The sequence below is a fragment of the Grampus griseus genome (assembly GCF_964374135.1).
Source record: "Grampus griseus genome assembly, chromosome: 5".
NCBI lineage: Eukaryota > Metazoa > Chordata > Mammalia > Artiodactyla > Delphinidae > Grampus > Grampus griseus.
The window spans coordinates 117,766,966-117,790,356 of NC_138998.1; the positions used below are offsets into that span (position 1 = coordinate 117,766,966).

The 23,391-nt window shown below is 38.7% G+C and overlaps 1 protein-coding gene across 2 annotated transcripts; it reads right to left on the reverse strand.

Annotated features, from left to right (window-relative positions):
* Positions 1 to 2,565: 2,565 nt before the first annotated feature.
* Positions 2,566 to 22,336, reverse strand: BTG3 (BTG anti-proliferation factor 3). 2 transcript variants are annotated; one of them, XM_082655657.1, is made up of 5 exons: positions 22,211 to 22,336; positions 18,666 to 18,844; positions 13,989 to 14,126; positions 8,332 to 8,539; positions 2,566 to 3,230 (listed from the first exon to the last, which is right to left on the reverse strand). In XM_082655657.1, the coding sequence occupies exons 2-5, from the start codon at positions 18,836 to 18,838 to the stop codon at positions 2,991 to 2,993; spliced, it is 759 nt and encodes a 252-aa protein (XP_082511783.1). In that variant the 5' UTR covers positions 18,839 to 18,844; positions 22,211 to 22,336; the 3' UTR covers positions 2,566 to 2,990. The 2 variants fall into 2 exon arrangements, with proteins under 2 accessions (XP_082511783.1, XP_082511784.1); XM_082655658.1 differs by lacking the exon at positions 13,989 to 14,126.
* Positions 22,337 to 23,391: the final 1,055 nt, after the last annotated feature.

Genomic DNA, 23,391 nt, shown 5'->3' on the forward strand with positions numbered 1-23,391 from the left:
CAATTTGATTTAGAGTTCAAGCGAATAAAATGGCTGTCAAGTTATTAGTCAGCCCCTTTTCAAAATATCTTAATAGTTTGTGAAAAGGAACTTCGTCAAGGCTTTATTAGTTATTAATCAAGATACTCTGATGTCTCATATTCGCACTCAATATAATTTTTGCATCTGTTCCTTTTTTTCCAAATCTTGGCTTGATACCGAACCTTTCCTCAAGTTTTAAGAGTTGGTAGACTTTATAGACTTTAGTTGGTAGACTTTATATATGGTAGACTTTACGAAGTCCAGCTTGGATTTAAGTCAGGGCTTCATTACTTAGCTCTCTGTGATCTTTAGCATTTTTAGCTTCTCTGAGAGCCTTTATCTTACCTGGGATAATAATGGTACGCACCTCAGGGAGTTATTAGGATTAAATAAGTTGTTGGCATATAGTAATACAAATTTTTTAAACTTACTGTTTAATATTATCTGTAAAATGGATAGAATGGTTACTCTAGCAAGGTAAATGCACATAAGTGATTTAAAGTTTTTTTCCTCTTCCAAATCACCAAATAAGAAATCACTTTAACAGTGTAGCTGAGTAGAAGCCAATATAAATGTGTTAACATCTTAGTTTGAAGTCATTGAAGTTTACCAGAAAGTTAAATACTCTGAGATAAATATTACACTAAAAACCCAGAAATAAGCACTTTGGTATTGATGTAATATAACTTACCAATTTATATTTTTCTCTTATTTTTGATATTTCCATGTCCAAGTTTAACCTCTAAATTTAGAGCTTTACAGCTATGGCTACACATATAAAATAAAATGGAGAATTAAAACAAATTATCATTCAGTCACAAACCACTCCTTCTTCAAACAGCCTCATAACACTGTCAAGCTGAAATTATGCAGCAACATTTTGTCTTCATTAGAGCAGTCCTGCAGTCTGAGGGAGACAGACTTAGAGATGTTACAACTCCTAGAGTCCTAATTACTAGTTAAAAAGTTTGACACACTTTGAACTGCATACTTACTAGACTGAGTTTAAGATGTAGCTTCTGAAAGAAAGATGGTTTTATTTCATTAGGAATGGATTGGAAAAGCTATATTGATGAGAGCTTTCTTTTGCTTTAAATAAATTTTGGAACAAGGTGACGTGGATAGTCAATAAAGGGCAGAATCTTCTACAGGTAACATATCTAATATGCAGTCAACTTCAAAATTAGCATTTTTCCTGAGACACTCTGCCATTTAGTTGTCAACACTAATGAATAAGAGATTTAGGAGATTTTTATAGTAATCTGATGTGGAAAGAAAGGTGTAGCTGGCTAGGTACTACCGAAAATATTTCCCTCAGCAATATAGCTATTATGCTTCTGATTTTCCCAACAGACTTATAACTATGACATGTGCAAACTAACAGAACAAATGCTATCTGCTAACTCCATGATAAAAATACTTGAAACTTGCCACTTTTACAATTGCCTAGGAATCTGCCATTATCACCCAAACTCTAGGATCTATAAGGGAACAGTAACAAATTTTTTTTTTCCAACTTAAATAAAACTAATCTCCCTTGTGATGCCAGTTACCCCTAGGAAAATATGCTCGTTTGAATAAGCATTCACTATAAATCTCAGGGAAAAAAAAGTAGATATGGTTTAGAAATATATTAAAAGTTGCATATGGCTTATCAAAGAGTACAATAACATTAAAACCACAGGCCTCTAAAGTTTAAAAGTAAGTTTTCTGTTGAAGTTGCAGACATTTTGAATTCCACATACTTCAAACCTTTGAGAGCTATGTATCCTTACGATTTGTGCACTTTTCTGGTAGTCTGTACATCAACAGAATTTATCAGCAAACACAACAGAAATATCTGGAACAGCCAAGGACATCCAATGATATATTAGCAAGTTGTGATTTTTCTGGTAAGTCAAGTAAGTTAAGACTAGAAATCTAAAGATGCAGGTAATGAGAAAACATAATGATCTTTTAGTTTTTAAAAATTTACCTTCGGGAAAAAACCTAAATTCTTATATCTTTTTTTCTCTTTTCGTAGTTCAAGTACACTTATGAGACTGCTGGCATTACAAGTGGTATAAATATGGACTACTGAAGAATCTGAAGTACTGTACTATTTGGCTTTATTTTAGACCTCTAATAAAGACTTTAACATGTTGAAAAAAAGCACAAGGCAGAGATTAGCGTAGCTATAAGAACATTTCTGCTTTATGCCATGGCACTAGGCGTATAAGTCAGATGTCATATCAAAATTTGTACAGGCCAAATTCTTGGTTAGGAAAATCCTACGTATAGTGACTCTAATGGTTGAAAGATGTTTCATTATATTTATATTTTCAGTTATCTACTACTAACAAACTTTAGACGTTTTATATGAATCTTTTGATACTATAGCCTTTGGGAAAGGTATGGCTAATAAAAAGTCAATTTTTTAAAGAAAAGTTAAAATTGTTAGTTTTATTCTTTGCTAAATATTTAATTAAACATATGGAAGTGAGATACCCTTTGCCCTTTCTCCCTTTTTATGCACAGAACAGAAGCACACATTGTCATGCCTCAAACTACTTTTTATTTGCAACTACATGATTTCACGCAATTCTTCTAAACAATGACATAAAATAGATTTCCTTGTGTATAAATAACTTACATACTCTCCATAAAGTAAATGCTCAAAGGTGCTAGAACAGATCGTCCACTCCTACAGTGTTCTCATATCCAACAGAGTTGATGCACAATATATAAATACTCAAGTCCAATATTAAAAACTCAGGCACTTGACTAACTTTAATAAAGTTTCTCAAACTATATCAATATATCTAAAGTGCATATATATTTTTTAAGAAAGATTATTCTCAATAACTTCTCTATAAAAATAAGTTTGATGGTTTAGCCCATCTAACTTTACTACTTTGAGTATGAACTTTTAATATGCAGTCAGGCTTATTCTACCTTCTCTCAACATGACACCAACAGAATCAAAGCAGCTAGTGAGGTGCTAACATGTGAGGATTAATCCAGTGATTCCGGTCACAATGCATTCCAGGAGGAGGTACCCATGTTACTGGAATTGGGCGATATGGTTTATTCTTCCTTCCCTGATTTGGATAACCAAATGGAACAGGAGGAGGGTAGTGACTTTGATGACCATTCCCTCGGTACATTCCTGGTTTTTTTCTGGGTAAAGGGTGCCACATTGGAAGAGGTGGGAATATCACCTCTGAAATCTGTAAAGAAGAGAAAACAGTAAGTTAATAAAAAGAAAAAATTAATCATGTGTTATATAAAAACTAGGTGACCTTCCAGATTACTCATTAAAGAAAAACAAAATCACCCACCCACAACCTTAAGAGTAGGTCTAAGGCACATTCCTACAATCAAGTCTAAATATGTTAAAAACCTCAAATATAATAGGTGATCAATCAGCGTTTTTCCACTAAATGAGTGAAAATGAATAAACTCAAATACAGCACTCTAAAGCAACCGGATATTTTCTGGCTATTTCAACCAAAGAAGATAAAAACACGGAATGAATAGAAGCTTGTAAGGACACATCATGTTTTAGACCACTGGTTTCCACAGCTGGCTAAAGAGTCACCTAAGAAGCTTTTAAATACAGAATGTTCATGCCCCAGCCCTGGTCTACTGAACAATATTAACAAAACTTTAGGAAGAAAGGCCAAGTATTTTGATGACCCTGCAGGTGATTCTAATGTAGCCAGTTCAGCATTTTGGAAAACAGTCTTAGGTCATCCCATAAGTCAAGTGGGACATCAAGTTCACATCATTCAAAATGTTATCAGCAGTTTCAGACCTCTCTGCTCAGAATGCCACACTCTGTGACTATGAGTTTCAGAGTTCTCTGATTTCTAATCTGCTCTTCCTAGTATAGGCATTTAAAAATTTATATTCTGTGTAACAGCACTGCATTCATGATAGAAAATTCAAAAGGTACAAAATTGTTTACAGTGGAAAAAAGTCTCTCTTCTTTATGTGATTACCAGCTACCCTCTCAGAGGCAGCTGACACTAATCAATTGTTTGATCATCTTTAGAGATATTCTGTGAATATACTTGGCATACATCTATGTATACATTTATAAAAACTCACAAAATTCTGTATACTGCTTTTTGCACTTGATAAATACATCTCAGAGACATTCATCTCAGTACATAATGACTTTTTTTGTCATTTTACAGCTAGACAGTAATGCAATGACTATGCCATAACTAAATTAACTGGTGTCTTGTTGATAGTACATTTAGGCTGCTTTCAGTCTTTTAATATCAAAAAAACAATGCACAAAAGCAAACGAAACAATGCAGCAGTGAATAACCTTAGCACAGTTAATTCTTGATTATCTACAATAATGGGGAAATAAAGAATTTAGAGTTCAAACTAATTGACCTATACTACAAACCAGTAGCAAAGTGGAATGTTTTCATTTCTTTGTACATTGGGGTGTTGATAAGCTTTTAAAACTGTCAGAAAGACACAATCCCACAGATAACCACTGTTCTGATTTTTATCACCAGACTGAGTTTTCCCTGTTTGTGAACTTAATATAAATGGAATCATGTGGCATGTATTCTTTTGTATCTGGCAAAAATTTTTTTTTGGCCACACCGCCTGGCTTGTGGGATCTTAGTTCCCCAATCAGGGATCAAACCCACGCCCTCCGCAGTGAAAGAGGGGAGTCCTAATCACTGGACCACCAAGAAATCCCCGGCAAAATTCTTTTGCTCAATCAGATATTTTTTAGGTCCTTCCGTATTGTGTCTATTATTAGTTCTTTCTGTTTTAATGCTATTATCCTACTGTGTGAATGAATACACAATTTCCTCCCATTCACTTGTTAATGGGTATTTAGGTTGTTTTCCTTTTTTTAATTAAATGATTATGAAAAAAGCTGTTATAAACATTCTAATATGAGGCTTTGTAGATATTTGTTTTTTTCATTTCTCTTGTTAAATACTTAGGAGTGGAACTGTTGGGTTATAGGGCAGATGCATATTTAACTTTGTAAATGCCAGTTTTCCAAAGTGGTTATACCATTTTACACTCCCATCAACAGTTTATGAATCCAGCTGCTTCACATCCTTGCCAACATTTGGTATTGTCAGACGTTTTAATTTTAGCCATTCTGGAAGTAGTGTTTCACTGCAGTTTCAATTTGAATTTTCCTGATGACAAATAAGGTTGAGCACCTTTTTCATTTGCTTACTGGCCATTTATATAACTTCTTTTGTACAGTGTTTATTCTCATCTTTTGCCCACTGTTTTTAATTGGATCATGTCTTTTATTATTGATTTATAGGAGTGATTTTTAAAGTATATTCTGGAAACAAGTCCATTGACAAATATATGTATTAAGAATATTTTGTCCCAGTCTATGCTTTTGCCCATTCGTTTTCTTAATGGTTTCTTTTTATTTATTTATTTATTTTTATTTATTATTTGGCTGTACTGGGTCTTTGTTGCTGCGCGTGGGCTTTCTCTAGTTGCAGCGAGCAGGGGCTACTCTTTGTTGCAGTGTGCGGGCTTCTCATTGAGGTGGGTTCTCTTGTTGCAGAGCTCGGGCTCTAGGCACAAGGGCTTCAGTAGTTGTGGCGCATGGACTTAGTGGCTCCACGGCACGTGAGATCTTCCCAGACCAGGGATCGAACCCGTGTCCCCTGCAATGGCAGGTGGATTCTTAACCACTGTGCCATCAGGGAAGTCCCTCAAATTAGTTTTCTAATGTATGGTATCAGGTAGCAGTTAGGTTCACTTTTTTTTTTTTTTTAATATATAGATTATCCAATTGTTCCAGTACTAGTTCTTGTATACTTACCCTACTGAATTGCTTTGGCACTTTTATTTAAAAAAAACAAAAACGAAATTGTACATACATGGGTCTACTTCTGGACTCTCTATCTGTTCCAATAATATATTTATATATCTTTAAATCATTATCACACTATCTTGATAAACATAATGACTTAATATTAGTGTGAGATCTCTGAATTGATTCTCCTTTCTTTAAATTTTATCTAGAAAAAGCCTTTTGGGATTTTGATTGATAGCAAGTTGAAACTATAATCAATTTGGGGAGAAATAACATAATTTTCATTCTTAATTAGTAGAATTATCTCTGGAGGTTCCTTTCAGAAAACACAGACCCCCCCTCAGAGAACAAAGCTCAGAATTACTTTGCCCATACTTTGATAACCTCTTTTTTAAGGCTCTTGGTAATGCCAGGTTCAAGATGGAAAAATGTATAGGTAAAAAAGATTAAAGTGGACCATCTGCACCAGCTTTCTACACAATGATTTTAAGAACTATGCTTCTCAGTCATGAAATGTTTTGTAAGTGAATATAATGTCAAGGAGAAAAGCACATAAAGGACAGTTCAATTTCTATGCCTTTCTGTTATAATTTTATCCTAATAGTCTTTCAACATAGGGGAAAACAAATACAATTTAATTTTAAAAGAAAATCTAAAAATTAAAGGTCAATTTACTTGAAAAAATTAGCAGCAATCACTTCAATTTGGAATTTACATTCTTGCTTTGCTGTGTAACAAATAAAATTCTTGAGGTAAAATTAGCACACACCTGAATGAATTCCAGGCAATTTAACAGCTGTAATCTGTAGTACATAATACATCATACAGAGGAAAAAAATGTCCAAAATATTTATGGCCATGGTCTTAAAAATGATCCCTGAATTACAAATATTATGTCTACTTATCTATATAGGGAATCTCTTGGGAAGAATATAAAAATAACTGGTAATGAAAACCTCCATGCAAGGGCACAAGACTGGTCATTGTGGGAAGAGGAGGACGTGTCACTATTATACTCTTTTTTTTTAAAATAAATTTATTTATTTATGGCTCTGTTGGGTCTTTGTTGCTGTGTGTGGGCTTTCTCTAGTTGCGGTGAGTGGGGGCTACTCTTCATTGTGGTGCGCGGGATTGTCATTGCAGTGTCTTCTCTTGTTGCGGAGCACGGGCTCTAGGTGTGCAGGCTTCAGTAGTTGTGGCACGTGGGCTCAGTAGTTGTGGCTTGCGGGCTCTAGAGTGCAGGCTCAGTAGTTGTGGCACACGGGCTTAGTTGCTCGGCGGCATGTGGGATCTTCCCAGACCAGGGCTCGACCCAGTGTCCCCAACATTGGCAGGTGGATTCTTAACCACTGCACTACCAGGGAAGCCTCTATACTTTTTCATACTGTTTCAACTTTTTGTTTTGGTTTGTATTTTTTTTTAAAGCAGGTGCATATGTTATAATATACACATATACATATACCCCTAAGAATGTGACAATCTTCAGAACTAAGCTTCCTCTCAAGCCTAAGAAGGGTAATTCAACAATTAAAAAAAAATAGGGCTTCCCTGGTGGCGCAGTGGTTGAGAGTCCGCCTGCTGATGCAGGGGACGCGGGTTTGTGCCCTGGTCCGGGAAGATCCCACATGCCGCGGAGCGGCTGGGCCCGTGAGCCATGGCTGCTGAGCCTGCGTGTCCGGAGCCTGTGCTCCGCAACGGGAGAGGCCACAACAGTGAGAGGCCTGCGTACCGCAAAATAAATAAATAAATAATTAAGAACTCAAAAATTAAGTTATACTGAAAGGATGTTCATTATATAAATGTATCCTGGATTTAAAGGTTCAGTTTCTCATACTCATGATACTCTGATTTCTTACTCATTAAGGTCTAAATTCTCATTTTAGCCCAAATCAAACCCTACCAGAAACCTGGTATGTTTAATTATGTCTAATTAAGTCCAAATTAATAAAAATAGGTATATTTAAAAATATACTCAAAATTAGAAAAACTACACGTACAGAATAAGGCTCAACTCAAAGGACTTCTTTAAATTTTAGTATTAGTAGCTATATGACTCTTTAAATGTTAAAGCAAAGAAAGATATTGTTCTGGCTTGAGTGAAAAATTAAAGAATAATTTAGTGAGGTTTCTCTTTAATCATAGAAAGGGAAAGAACATGAAAGTTAGGTACAAATTGGAAGTGTTAAAGGCTACAAAAAAATGAGTAGCTATTTTTGAATGCAATAAGGATTTTTAAAACATCAGGAATGTTTTATCACCATTATTTTTTCTATTGTTTTTACAATGTATTCATCCCACTTATTTAGTAAAGCAGACCTTTGATAATATGACTCAGGATGCCTATTTCATCTCAGAGGTAGCAGCTTCCCCTTAGCGTGGGAAGGCAAGAACTGTGATCCAGAATTTCAACTCAGAAACTTTGGGCAACATAAGCAGGACTACCTAGAATGCCCTTGCAAGCCTTGCTCATGACCTTCAATATGGAGCCACTTCATAGTTACCTGGTACACGGGGCTGGGGGTCGCAGCCACTGAATTGGGTTTCACTTCTACTTCCTTACTTGTTTCTTCATCTGAAGAAGAGGACCCTGAATGATAATCAGAGGTAACCTTATCAAGGGCCCTGGTCACTTTCTTGGAAATCTCATCCTTGTTCTCATCCTCATTTTCAAAGCTGGCAACAATGAATGCGTTGTTTTTCTCTCCATACCTAAGAATAAAAAAACCAAAAAACTTACACACCTTGAAGTCACATCAACAAAGCAAGGAATGTCCACAAAAACAACTGAACAGGTCTGGACATGCCATCAGTTCCAGGCAAAGAAGGAACTCTCCCAGAACTTGATTCTACATCTATAGTATCCTAACCCAGCTCCATGCCAACAGGCAGGCCACAATTTTCTACTCCTGGTCTATTAAAGTACAAATAAAAAGTGACCTCATTCTCTTTTCCAATTTTCTTTTCTACTGCCTCCTGACAAAAATAGTTGTCTACGATATCAGAGAAACTCATTGTTTTGATTACATTTTTGTACGTACCACTGAAACTGGCCATACAGAACTTTCTAACAAATTTTTAACTGACCCTTATAACAGATCCTAGTAATTCAAGTCAAAAATCAACCAGACATTTCCTATGGGATTTACTTTTACCATGATTAAATAAAAAAGAGGCCTCTATTTCCTATATCCACACTGACAAAAACGAGAACTGAGGCAACTGTTGAAGTACTACTGTTGAGGAAAATAAAAGGATTTTGCTTGAATTTTTCTGCTGATTTCATAGAGATTCCTATGATAAATGCTTACCCCTCATCTTATTTTTTTAAAATTAAGCAAATGTTTTTATCCTTCCAAAACATTTTTAAAGCTTTGATCTAAGAAAAATAATTGTCAGAACATGTAACTTCGGCTGTTGGGTACTAGAAAAAAAGGAAAATAAATTCTGAAATGAGGGAAAATAGCACAACACACAGTAAAACTAGGAGTTTTCATTGAGAGGACAGAGGAGAAACCCACAAATCCATTCAAATAGATTGCACAACATAAACAATATGAAACAATTTCTAGGAAGTTAGGACAAAGGAAATGAATTGTTAAGCAGTCTTACATAGCATGTAATTAAACAAAGTGATTCTAATCTTAAAAAATATAAAAACATCAACAGAAAATAGGGTTAATTGACTATGATGTCAATTAATTTCATTCATGATAATTCTTATCTCAAATTATTTCTGAATCAGGATTATATCTACAATTAAGTAAAAGGCCTAACTGCAACAAAGCCTTTGAAAGTTTAAATGGCCATCAAGTAGTCTCACAGGTGAGTTCTGTTTCTTTCAACTGTGCTATCTTCCGTTCTCATAGGCTGGATGAGGCCATAAATGCAATCTAAATATGGTACATAATTTCCTTTTCTATTCTTTTTCAGTCTCTCATAAAAGGAGTTGCTGCAGGATGGTGGAAAGAGCACTAGACATGTCTCTGGTTCTGTTCTGTCATTAACTAGCTCTGTTACCAGGAGCAAGTTATTTAATCTCTCCTGGCCTTAGTTTCCTATCTGCAGAATGAGGAAGCTGAAGATAGCTGGCTAGTGGTTAGTCTTCAGCTGGTGATTCTTCTTAGAAGATGCCTGAACAGTGGGAAGGGTTCTTCACAACACAGAATTCATGAAGTATAATTTCAAGATTACTTAGCCTTGGGTTGTAGCAGTGGAAATCTACCCCTTGGTCCTCTCCAGGTTTAAAGACGCAACAAATTTCAATAAAATCAAAGGTTAATTCATATATTAATACCAGCAGTATTAACAATGGGCTTAGGCCTACCTTCAGTATTGCCCATTAATGGAGTCAAAATTCAAGCAAAACAGAAAGGCAAGAAATTTGAGAAAAATCCCTGCCTCTGTAGAAACAGAAACCTAATCCAAGGGCAGACATCTAATGATTGAAGGATCAGCTTTATTAACTCAGGTTTCTTCGACACTCAAGCTCAGTTAGGTTCTGCATTTTTCCCGTGGTAGTATTTTGGTATGAGGGCTCTCTTCAGGGTAAGTGAAGCTACTTACTATATTACTGTACATTAGAATGTGCAGGTAATTCCTCAGAATTCGTAATGGACAACTTTTAAATTTTCCAAATTTCAATGACACACTGCTAAAACATTCAGGTCTACTGAGTTAATTTGAAACAAATCAATAGTATCTATTGCTCTTTATCAGGAAAAGAAAGGATTACAGAAATTACAAACAAAAAAAGAAGTGTAGAATATTGAGTAGATAATAAAGCTGCCAGCTATTTGCAGGCCTTCTCCTTATAGGATCTGTTGTCTATTCAGTATCTTCTAAAATATTTCACTTAGTGAAATATTTGTAACTATATAACATGTTGCACTCTTCCAATATTTATCCTGATGGAATAACTATGAAGAATGTTCTCTTTGAGTGCATTTCAATTTTTTTCATAACCTTAGTCTTTAGTATACCAATGAGTTATTATTTTTAATGACTCAGATATTTATTCAATTATATAACTGCTATATCAGCTTTAATTTTCAGAATAGTTCCAGTTTTGGTCCAAAAGCACTAATATCTCAGTCTCCTCTATTAATTTATAGCAATCACCTCTACCCAATCACTAACAGGTCTTTCTTTCTGGGATTTCTATCATTACTGAATGAGCACTCATATTCTGAAAATATCAATAATTTCTATTAACTGTGAAAAACCTCACATCATAGCCACTTTGGGGCAAAATTCTGATCATATATAAAATAATTAGAAGGCTACTGAATGCAAAGATTTTCTTATATTAACAAGATTAAAGCACAGGAATTTTTTATTATCTGGCATCATCAAGTAATGAAGTATCCACTTAAGTAGAATGTCCATGTAACTAAAGCTTTTATCTTCAGGTGCCAAGATGTAGTTTAAGCATTTCAAATAAATATGTCCAAAATGTTTATATAATTAGCCAACTTCTTAAACATCCTTGGATATGGAAACTTTTCCCTAATGACTTAAGATCGTTGTATTAAGTATTCATTATTTGATGTTGTGATAATACATTTGGGTCAACTCTTTTGCTTTTTTGTTCCTGCCTCTATGTCAGACTATTACTTTTTTTTGTAGCTTTATGACAACAGTATCCTGGGGGATTGGTTCCAGGACCATCCCTTCCTCCATCCAATGCCAAAATCTGTGGATGCCCAAGTACCTTAAATAAAATGGCATGGTACTTTGCATACAACCTATGCACACTCTCCCATACACTTTAAATCATCTCTAGATTACTTATCATATCTAATACAATGTAAATGTTATATAAATAGTTGCATAGCATGGCAAATTCAAGTTTTGCTTTTTGGAACTTCTTTTCCGCCCCCTCAAATATTTTTGAACTAAAGTTGGTTGAATTCATGGATGTGGAACCCTCAGATACAGAAGGCCAACTGTACTAGGAACAATCCCCTTTCAAATGCCACATAATTTTTTATGGGCTGAAAAACTACACAACTAACTTAAAAGAACTGTGTGTTAAGTAAGAGTAAGTCATGATCAAAGTGTGGGCCTCATATAAAGTAAACATTTCAATATAGTAACTTTGTGATAGCTATTTCTTGTATACTGAGGTCTTCTGCAGGGATTCATTCAGTGGTCCAAGTCTATAAAACAAAGTCTGATCCTGGCCTATGGTAAGTGCTTAATTAGTCCCAGACTCTAAAAATGTTTGACCTTCTTAGACCAAAAATTGAGGTATCTTGCTCTTCCTTTTTCTGAGAAATAAGTATTGGAGAATCTACTACCTACACCCGGTTTCCCAAAGCAATAAGCTTATATAAGCCACCAGCTTATATCAAGCAGCTCCAGGGTGGTCCAGAAAATTGTTGCAGGATTACCATGTATTTTTCCAACATGTCTTCACCACCACTTTCACTGCTGGAGATCAGGTCAAAGGCTATGACCACCTTTGGAACATATTAGGGTTGCATCAAAAAGCACCTCTACTATAATCAATGCGTGAACTGTACCTCTAAACCAAAGAGAAAACCCTAAAGGAACAGCTGTAGGAAATTACTCACAGGGGTTCCATGCATCTATTTATCCTGTTCCTCCTGCCTGGAAATGTCCTTCCAACCTTGTCATCTAGTCAACTGCAACTCATCCTTCCCCACTCAGCTCAAGTATCACCTACTCTACAGTCAGCCCTACTTATCCATGGGTTCTGCATCCATGCATTCAACCAACCACAGACCAAAAACATTTGGGGAAAAACAATCCAGAAGTTCCTAAAAGCAAAACTTGATTTTTTTTCAATTCAAGCAACTATTTACATAGCATTCACATTGTACTTACAACTATTTACACAGCATTTACATTGCATTAGGTACTATAAGAAATCTAGAGATGATTTAAAGTATATGGGAGGTTATGCATAGGTTATATGCAAATACTACACTATTTTATATAAGGGACTTGAGCATCCGAGGATATTGCCTCTGTGTGTGTGTGTGCATGTGGCCGGGGCGGGGGCATGTTCTGGAACTAATCCCTCACCAATACCAAGGGCTGACTATAGTCTTTCCTGAGGCAGTGACTTTCTCCTTTGTGCCACCAACTACTGCATTTTGTACATAATTCTATTATAGCACAAATCACACTCTGTTGTAATCTGCTTATTCTTTCTTCTCCCTTATTACACTCTGAACTACCTGAAAGAAGAATGTCACTTTCATTTTTTAAAAACCTTTCAACTAAGAATGCCTGGTCCAAAATGAGTATTTTTATTTTATTTATTTATTTATCTATTTATCTATGGCTGTGTTGTGTCTTTGTTGCTGCGCGCGGGCTTTCTGTAGTTGCAGGGAGCGGGGGCTACTCTTCGTTGCGGTCCACGGGCTTCTCATTGCAGTGGCTTCTCTTGTTGCAGAGCACGGGCTCTAGGCACGTGGGCTTCAGTAGTTGCAGCACTTGGGCTCAGTAGTTGTGGCTCGCAGACTCTAGAGCACAGGCTCAGTAGTTGTGGCGCATGGGCTTAGTTGCTCCACAGCGTGTGGAATCTTCCTGGACCAGGGCTCAAACCCGTGTCCCCTGCCTTAGCAGGCCGATTCTTAACCACTGCACCACCAGGGAAGCCCACAATGAGTATTTTTAGAATGAAGTTCAATTAGATTTCATACCTAACACTCACCTTTTACAATTCTGCTCATTAGGAGATGAGAAATAATTTCCATTATGAAAATAAAACCATGAAAATATCACTCAGCCACTTAAAAACCAAAAAGGGGGAGGGAGGCAAGAGTAGAAACAAACAGAAACAGAAATCAACCAAAAGTTAATATCCAGTATTATTTGGGATTAGCATCTTTCCTAATTTGAAGAGGGGAAAGACAAGGGCACCACCAATGAAAGGAGATATAATTGACCTATAGGGAGTCTAGGTGTCTAAATTCTACAATAGCGTTCTTGGTAAAGCTCTAAAAAAAAAAACCCTGCTCTGTCAGTTTTTGAGTTCCAAGAAGAATAGTTTACAAAATTCACAGCTGAGAAAGCCAAACAACCAGCTCCTGGCTATAAAAATACATGTGTAGGCAGTACCTGAGAGAATTTCATAAAATCAGTTCCAGCATGGTAATCAGTTAAGCTGCCAAACTCAAGAACTCACCGACAGCACACCTCACATGGGTCCACCCATAGAGTGAGTTCCTTTGGCAAGCCCAGGTCACTGTACAAAATGCAGCTGTTCTCACAGGCTTTCAGGACATCAGGATCAACTCTCTGAAACTTATTGACACGAATGCATCTACAACAAAGTGGAGTAATGTTAATAGCTTTAAATAAATGTAAATCAGAAACTTTGTTATATCTATTAGTTTTTGCCAACATGAATTTAAAAAAATAAAATGAACCCTGGCAAAGAACCCAGGAATATCTATCCTAAATAGATAATAAATCTGAACTAAAGGCAAAGAGGCAGCAGCATCAAGACTACCCAGCCTGGTGGAAAGAAGAGTCTGTGTGAGCACAGGGGAATCACTAGAACTGGCTCTACTTCATTTCACACAGAAACTACTCAATCTCACACGTACATTAAATGAGCAAGGAGTATGAAAGTTGCAAGAAATTACTTAGAGCTTTGAAGTAAAAGTTTTAATAGGTCAAATTCCTATATAACAAAATCTCCAACTCACAAAAGACCTCGACCAATGGTTCAAATAATATTTGGAAATTCTTGTGACAAGTTATGATCTGTTGTTACCTTGCTTAAGAAGGGTATCCTATGCCTTACCTATAATTGTTCTCTAAATACCGAATCAGTCAAGGACACAGAACCATTCATACCATGTACTTAAGATTAAAATATAATCCAGGGACTTCCCTGGCAGTTCAGTGGTTTAGAATCCGTCTTCCAATGCAGGGGACGCGGGTTTGGTCCCTGGTCAGGGAACTAAGACCTCACACCGCAACTACTGAGCCGGTGCACTCTGGAGCCCGCATGCCGTGATGAGAGAGAAGCCCGCGCACCACAACAGAAGATCCTGCATGCCACAATGAAGATCCTGCATGCCACAACTAAGACCCGATGCAGCCAAATAAATTAATTAGAAAAAAAATCCAAAAGTGTTATTGGCTTATTTCACTTAACCTCTGTTACTCGAGTTTTCCTTTTTTTTTTTTTTAAGTTATTGAAAGAGAGAAAAAAATTCTAAACCACTAAAGACTGTTCCTTTTTTTTTTTTTTGGTCGTACCACATGGCTTGCAGGGATCTTAGTTCCCCAACCAGGAATCTAACCCATGCCCACAGCAGTGAAAGCACAGAGTCCTAACCACTGGACTGCCAGGGAATTCCCATCTGTTCCAATTTTTCTAACCTAAGAAATACCATTCACAGCTACCTATCAGAATGCTCAAAGATGGTTCTCAGTATGAATGCAAAAATACCTGTTAAAGTAAGTATTCTGCTTAGATAGAGAAACGTTAGCTACAATGAAAGTATTTACTGCCTACAACTAAGAAATCAATCAAGAGAACCCAGGTTTTAGTACGAGTCCTGAGTACTAGTATTATTGGGTGAATTTAGATTAAGTCATTTTACTTCTTCAGACCCCAAAAATATGGAAAATATAAGTTAATTGACAAATACTGATTATATCACTAAATACAATACTGTAACATCAACAGAATATACTATTTAAATTTTTTTAAACTTTAATTATTAGTTAATTTCAACTTTCATTTAAAACAGTGAAAAAAGTTCTCATTAGGTAACAGCTAATATGTATTTCTAAATAATAATAATAACTCTTTTTGAAGGTTTACCATGCAATAGAGAGTCTTCTGAACGCTCTGCATGTACAGGCATACCTCAGACATTGCAGGTTTGGTTCCAGACCACAGCAATAAAGCGAGTATCTCAATAGAGCTAGTCACACAAATTTTTGGTTTCCCAGTATATATAAAAGTTGTATTACAGTACACTGTAGTCTATTAAGTGTGCAATAGCATTATGTCTAAAAAACAATGTACATAGCTTAATTAAAAACTACTTTATTGCTAAAAAATGGTAACCATCTGAGCCTTCAGCAAGTCTTTGTAACAGTAACACCAAAGATCACTGATCACAGATCACCAAAACAAATATAATAATGAAAAAGTTTGAAATACTGTAAGAATTACCAAAATGTGACACAGAGACACAAAGTGAGCAACTGCTGTTGGAAAACTGGCACTGACAGCCTTGCTCAATGCAGCTGCACAAACCTTCAGTTTATAAAAAACGCAATGTCTGTGATGCGCAATAAAGCAAAGCACAATAAAATAAGGTATGCCTATGTTAACTTTTTAAATTTTCACAATGATCCTGTGAGTTAGATACTATTTTCTCCACTGTAAAAAAGAAAGGAGGCAGAGAGAGTTTGAGTAACTTGCCCAAAATTACACAGCTAGAAAGTAATGAATCCAGAGCTCAGATCCAGACGAGATGCCAAAGTTCACTTTATTAGACAACCCTATTATGCCTGTACTTATCGTAACATCACCGTTAACAATTTAGCGAATTCAGAGTAAAAAAAAATATTTTAAGCCATGTAAGATACTCTTTATTCCTTTCTATAAGATGGTCCTATGTTACAGATTCTAATGTTGTGTAGGTTGATTCAAAAGTCCCACGTGCACCAGGATCAAAAGCAATTAAGCGTAAGGTAGATCTTAGATGTATGTGTTTGTTTTTTTTATCTACAATGAGGGAGATGTAGGCTCTAAGCTTAAAAAAATATATGTAAATATAGATGCTTAAATAGAGACTCGCTTCAACAAAATTTGCATACCTTACATATTTTTATGCTATTTTTTTCAGTCTAGATACTGCAACGATTTACCCATTAACCACTCTTCAAAAACAAGATTTTAAAAGCTGCATAAAAATAGTCCATTGTTTACTTAATGTTGACAGTGTAGCGCTTTCCAAGTTTTTTGCAATTATAAAGTGTAAGAAATATCCATATTCATACATATTTGTCTGCATTTCTGATTATGCTTCTAGAATAGATTTTAGGAGATTTACTTTTCAAAGACTGTGAATATTTTTATAGATCTTGATAATGTTACCAAATTGCTCTTATTTGTATAAGAGAAACATACCTCCCTGCAGAGAAACATACTAATTTATAAAAACTTTAGAAGAAAAAGAACTTTACGGATTGAAGAGTCTACTAACTCTGGTTAATCCTATAGTCTATTCATTTTTATAAAAGAAACGACCCACAATTAACTCTAATAGTTTTCTACTTCAAAGACGGCTTCAAAATGACTCAATAATGATACTTCTGATTATATGCCAATTTAATCCTGTGGATAACTTTTTTCCTCAAGTTTTCAGAATTAATGGAAATAAAATTGTACACTGTCTGACCTTTAAGCATTTACTTGATAGTGTCTCCTTTTTCAGTAATAGTACGGTGGCTTGGCACTTCCAAAAGCCTTAGTCCAATGTCAATTACATCAGTGTAAAAAGCTTGAACAGCTCTAATTCACAAAAGCTGTTCACTCTATCAGAAATGAAGATGTGCAGAAAAAAATTAAGAGAATCAAGTGAGAGGATAAAAAACAGTAACTTGAGTGCTTTATATAGAACATCCACATTTCTACTTTCACTCACCACATTTTCCAATATACTAGGAAACCTCTTTGGATAGAAATGAAGAGGAAAATATATCAATTACTTTGATTCTTTTCTTTTCAACAGATCATATGCTCACCTGGCTTTTAGCAAATGAGAACTAAACAAATCATATTTTCACCTCCCTTGCACACTCCGTGAACAGTCTTACACTTTCAAGAGCTCAGCGACTGAAAGGAAGTTCTTTTTACTGTGAAGGGCTGATTTGTGGAGGAATCTTTGGGGACAGCAATATGCATAAATAAAAGAATTTCTGTATTCATGATAGTCACAACTGTTCCACTTTTATTTTTTTGGTCACATCCACTAATGGGGCATGGTTTGAACAGCTGAGTTTAGCAGAATATTCTCAACTCAGGTTCCCAAGTAGTCACATAAATACTAAAGAGTGAGCATGCCAGGACATGTTTTACAGGAGGCTGCTCTTCTTTAAACTGTAAATGTAACTTATAAACCACAGTACAAAAGATAGCTGGGAGTGAGAATTGCCTTCACTCTCAGAGACAAGGCTGTGGGAGGACTGTGGTATACAGAAAGCTCATAAGAATTTAGGGTCAGTGAGACCTGAATTCAAATCCCAGAGCTAAACTTACCAGATGTGAATCATAGGTAAGTTACCTTCATCTATAAAATGGTTACAATGGCTTCTACTACAACGAATTATGCACAGTACAAATGAAATTATTCCTGTGTCAAGAACATGTTAGGTGTCTAATAACCTTAGTTCTAATTTGCCAAAAAACTTCTAACACGTAACATGTAATTTACTTTTAAATACAAGGAACTCATTTCCCTCAACCCTTACCATGCCCCCTTTTAAGTGACAGTTTTAGGGGTTCTCTACAATTGGGAAAGCCCTCAACTACCTGTGATACTTAAAGAAAAACACTCAGGAACCACACTATGACCACAAGACTAACTCCCATGAGCCTATACTATTGGCCCCCCAAGTCCAGGCAGTGGGACTCGAACAACGAATACTTGTATTTTAAAGTGAATAAGGAAAAAATAAAACTGACACACTCCTGAGCTGGGTATTTTGCAGATAAACTGTGAAAGGCATGGACTGGACACACCCATCATTCCTCTGGCCTGGCACTCATTTGAGGAGCTGATCAGCCTCTTCATTTAGTCCAATCTAACTGTCCAAGCTATTCCTTTACCTGTAGGCCTGTCCTTTTGATGGTTTTTCCGGATACCAGTGATTTTTATATTTTTCTTGAAGTATTAGAGTCAATTTCTCAGCAAACCTCTCGACTGCTTCTTTTTTCAACTTATCGTGTTTTCGAACTAGCCTTGTGAAAAAGAAGACTACGGCAGCAATTTCGTTCTTCATCTTTCCCTGCAAAGATAAAATAGTTTTTCTCAAAAAACCAAAACATCAAAACTTGAAGATAAAGCTCTGCAAAATATCCCTCCTTTACAGCAGCACCCCTTCCTCCTCCTAATTTTATCTTGTTTCACTGGTTCATATCTGGAGTAGGGAACAGTCACTAATTTATGCCATAAAGACCTTATTATAAAATACTGTTCAAGAGTCTTATCACCTAGCTTTGTAAAGGAGTTCAGTAAAGAGAGCACACCAAATTGCTCCTGTTAGCTAAAATAAAATCAGAGATATCACTCAAAGAGAAGCATTACAATGATACCATTATATAGTTTTTACTTAAATGTGTCAATATTTAGCTACAATAATTCAAGTTTAAAGTTCTATAAAATAACTTGTATTTTAAAACATAAAAAAGTCCACTTTAAAATCCAGTATTGTAGTCACTACTTTGGCAGTTCCTAAAAAGGTCATATATATAGCTACCATATGACCCAGCAATTCTACTCCTAGCTCTATACCCAAGAGAAATGAAACCATATGTTCACACAAAAACTTGTACACAAATGTCCACAGAAACATTATTCATAATAACTAAAAAGTAGAAATAAACTAAATGTTGATCAACTGATAAATGGACAAATAAAGTGTGGTATATTATTCAGCAACAAAAAGAAATGACATACTGATATGTGCTACAACATGTATGAAACTTGAATACATTATGCGAAGGGAAAGAAGCCAAAAGACCAAATACTGTATGACACCAATTATATGAAATGTCCAGAATAAGCAAATCTATATAAACAGAAAGTAGATTAGTGGCCTAGGGGTAGGAGGATGGGGGGGAAGGAGTGATGTCAGTGAGTATAAGATTTCCTTTTGAGGTGATGAAAATGTCCTAAAATTGACTGTGCTGATGGTTGTACAACTCTGTGAATGTACTAAAACTGAAGACCTGTACATTTTAAATGTGTGAATCGTATAGTATGTGAATTATATTTCAATAAAGCTGTTATACACAAAGAAAAAAAATCCATTATCGAGCTTCTGTAAGCACTCTTTCAAGAACAGAGATATATTTACCTAAAAAATATGACCAAAAAACCCCAACTCTATCAAAACATATTTAAGAGAGTGGAAATTCAGGGTCATTCACAGAAAATCTAAAAGAAATAATCGGAGATTCAGCTGCATATTGGAACTGCCTCAAGAAGGACTCTTTTTAAATGACAGATCTGATTTATCACTGATTAATGCATAAAGGCAAAAACCTTGTACTGGGATTGTTTCGATGTATATTCTTTCTTTGCTTGATGAGCTCATTCATTTGGCTGCTGTAAGTAACTTGGAGTTATTCAGATGCTGCGTTTATTAAGCAACATCACCTTTTCAGAGCCAATTATTAAAGACATACAGCCCCTGTTATGTTTAGTGCAAAAACTGACCAACCCAGCCTATAGTTTGTGTTCTTTCACATTTAAAAAATACAGCTGATTCTGTTAGCTTCCTTTTTCTTTTCTCAAAGTTGCTCTTAAAGTCCGTCTTCATAAGATTCCTTTCCTCCTTGTGCAAATTCAAACAAGGGACCTCAGTGTGAAATAAATTCTATATGTTATTTGAGAGGTGTGCTGGCAGCCATGGCCACCCTGATGCTAGATGGGAAGACACCCAGACCTTCCTCCTGGAAACCCTAGAATGCCAAGTCTACCTTCTATGGCCAGCTGCACACAATCCCAGCCCTCCACAACTGCTGTGCAGCCTCCTCCTGAAAAAAAGTCAGCAATTTCCACTTATAAAGCTATATTTATGCTCCACCACCTTATGATGGAAAAGAAAACCCACTGCAATTTAATACATGGTTTGGGATGAAACTTGCTGATGGAACTCCATTAGCCTCCACACCACCAAAGAAAACTAGAAAGGTACTCAATCCCTAACTAGCTCATTCTCCTTATTCATTAAATTGGCCAACTATGTTCCACATATCTGAGTTTTGTTTTCCTTTTATTTTTTCTTCTTTGTTTCATATCAAAAAATAAAAGGAAGAAAGGAAGGAAAAGAACCACTTAGTGGTGGCTTTGGGTTGTAACACAAGATGAGTCATATGGAATTACTTTTTTTTTTTTTCAGTTTGAGGGAATGATGCCTGGAAGAGCTGAGAATTTAACCCACCTCCACCGGTCAGTATTCTAGGAGTACCAAAAGGGCAGCCCTAGAGGGGAGAGTTATGAGGTCAGGGAGAGAGAAACCAGAAGCCAGCAGGGCCAAGAAGCCCTTAGGCGCCCCGAGTAAGTCGCCGCAATTCCTCCACCCACACTCGGAGCGAAAAGCTCCCATTTTAAACATCGCACGGTGACGTCATCCTCGGACGTAGTCACCGAGGCGGCTGCCCCTCAAGTTCTACTTTGTTCCACAGGGTCCTCTGCTCACGGCGGCGGGGAGAGAACCCAAAGGAAAACCCAGTCCTGCCTTCCAGGAGTTCATAACTTTGTACTTTTCCCTCTCTTGTAACGAAGAGCTTCATCGCGGCCGTTTCTAGAAACAAGTATTTCTCCCGACAGACGTTCCCAAGGTTGAGGAAGGGGGGGTGGCGGGGGGAGGTCCCGGCCGCGGGGGGTGACGAGCCCTCGACCAGGCTCCGCGGCGACACAAAGCGGGCTCTGGACCGCGAGCGACAGGATTCCCACGGGGCCGGGAGTTGGGCTTTGTAAGCCCTCCAAGCCTGCTGCTCGGCACTCGCGCTTGGGTTTGAAGAGCGCCGGGTGAGTAGGCACCAAACGTCCCCACCCACTCTTGGAAGAACGGCCTGCACGCGCGTCCAACTTCTGCAATCGCGGGTTTTCCTGAGTTAAGGGGGCAGCGCCCCGAGCCCCCTTCCCTTCCTCCCGCGAACAGCCTCGCAGGGTCCGCAGCCCCCGGGAAGGCTCCAGCCTCCGGCAGCTCCGGGTTCAAGGACCGGGCTCCCCTCAGGCGCGACTCCCCCCCGCCCACCCAGACAGCGAGCCGGATCCCCGGCTCCAGAAAACCCACAGACGCGGAGGGGGAGGGGGCGTGGGCAGGCGCAGGGCTGTCGCCCACCGCGAGCAGAAGATAACGCGCGGTGAAAACGTGGCAGGAGCCTCGAGGCGGCGTCTCCTCCGTCGCGATGCCGCTGAGGGTCCCGCGGAAACGCTCGCGGGCCGCCCCCCTCCGTCCCCAGCCCTTCCTTCGCGCCGGGCCAGAGCCGATGCAAGCAGGTTCGACCCCGCACTCCTCCTGGTTCCCCCGCGCGCTGCCCGCCCGCGAGCCTTCGACGTGGCCGCAAAGGCGCCCGGACCACCCTCCTCCCGAAGCCCTCAGCCCCGCCATGTCCGCCTCCTCCCGGCCCGGTATCCTCACCGCCGCCGCCTCCGCTCTGGGGCCACAGATTCCCTCCTGGCCGGGAACCGAGGGCGCCGCCTCAGCTGGCCGGCGCTCGGCGGCAGTGAGCGCGGCGAGCCTAGTCTGGCGCGTGCGGCTCCCGCGTCGTCGGGCGGGCGAGCGCGCGCTGAGAGGGCGGGCTGGTGGGCGCGCGCGAGCGAGCGAGCGAGCGAGCGAACGCGGCTCTGAAGCGGCGCGCGGGGGGCTCGCGGCCCGGAAGAGGGGAGGGGCGATGACCCGGGAAAGGGATGGCGCCGCGCGGGACCGGCTCGCGCTCCTGGGGGGGAGGAGCCAGAGGCAGGGCTTCGTCGACGTCCCGCCCCCAAGGCTCCGGCCTCGCTGTGCGAGCCTCGAAGCGCCTTCAGTCTTGCGACGCGCCAGCGGAGCTTCAGGTCAGACGGCGAGGGCCGCAGCACCGCGGGCTTCCCTCCTCGGGAAGGAACGGCGCTGAGAGCCGAGCGGACCCTCGCCAGCCCGCCCTACCTGCTGCAGCGTCTTCGGGGGTCGCGTGGGCCACTTCCCCTCTGCTGCCTAGGCCTCTGCTTCCCCCTCTCGTTTCTCCTTGTCGCCCTGCGCCCTGACACCCTCCGGCCGGGAGGGCGAATACTAGACCCTGCTCTGTAGAGGTCCAGTTCTCTAGACCTGGGGCTTCGGGGGCGGGTTGGGGGGCGTGGGGGTCTACACAGATCAGACGGAAGGCGGACTTTGCCTTTGTGGACTGATGCTCTTCCTTGCTGTGATAGTTACGGGCACGTCAGCTGTGCAGCTGCCTTGTGATCTTTCAGTTTGTTTCGAAGTCCTAGTTGGGCCCCTCCCTGGCCGGGCTGGTGGCTCCCTCAGAGCAGGGACTGCCTCCTGTTGACCCTTGTGTCCCAGCTTGGCACTGAGTACAGTGTCTTGCACAAAGGAGGGGCTGCAGGGATGTTGGCTGAATGAAACCTTCAGAGTCCAAGCTTTCTATTTCCCAGCCACTTCTAGTCAAGGACTTCCAGATACAAAGCTTAATCTTTGAACAAATGTGGAAAAGGTACGTTAACTTAATGAAAAAAAAGAGGAACATCTTTCCAACCTTTTGTATTGAACTGGCGCCACGGTATTAGTTTTGTGAAAGCACTTTAATACATTAAACAGGCCAGAAAAAGACAAGATATTTCTACTTT

Excerpts from the sequence above, each read along its gene's own strand:
- BTG3 (XM_082655657.1), bottom strand. The coding sequence starts at position 18,838 with ATGAAGAACGAAATTGCTGCCGTAGTCTTCTTTTTCACAAGGCTAGTT. Across the intron at positions 14,127-18,665 it reads TCAAAAGGACAGGCCTACAG|ATGCATTCGTGTCAATAAGT; the intron begins GTAAAGGAATAG and ends ACTTTGTTGTAG. Across the intron at positions 8,540-13,988 it reads CCATGTGAGGTGTGCTGTCG|GTATGGAGAGAAAAACAACG; the intron begins GTGAGTTCTTGA and ends TTTTATTCTTAG.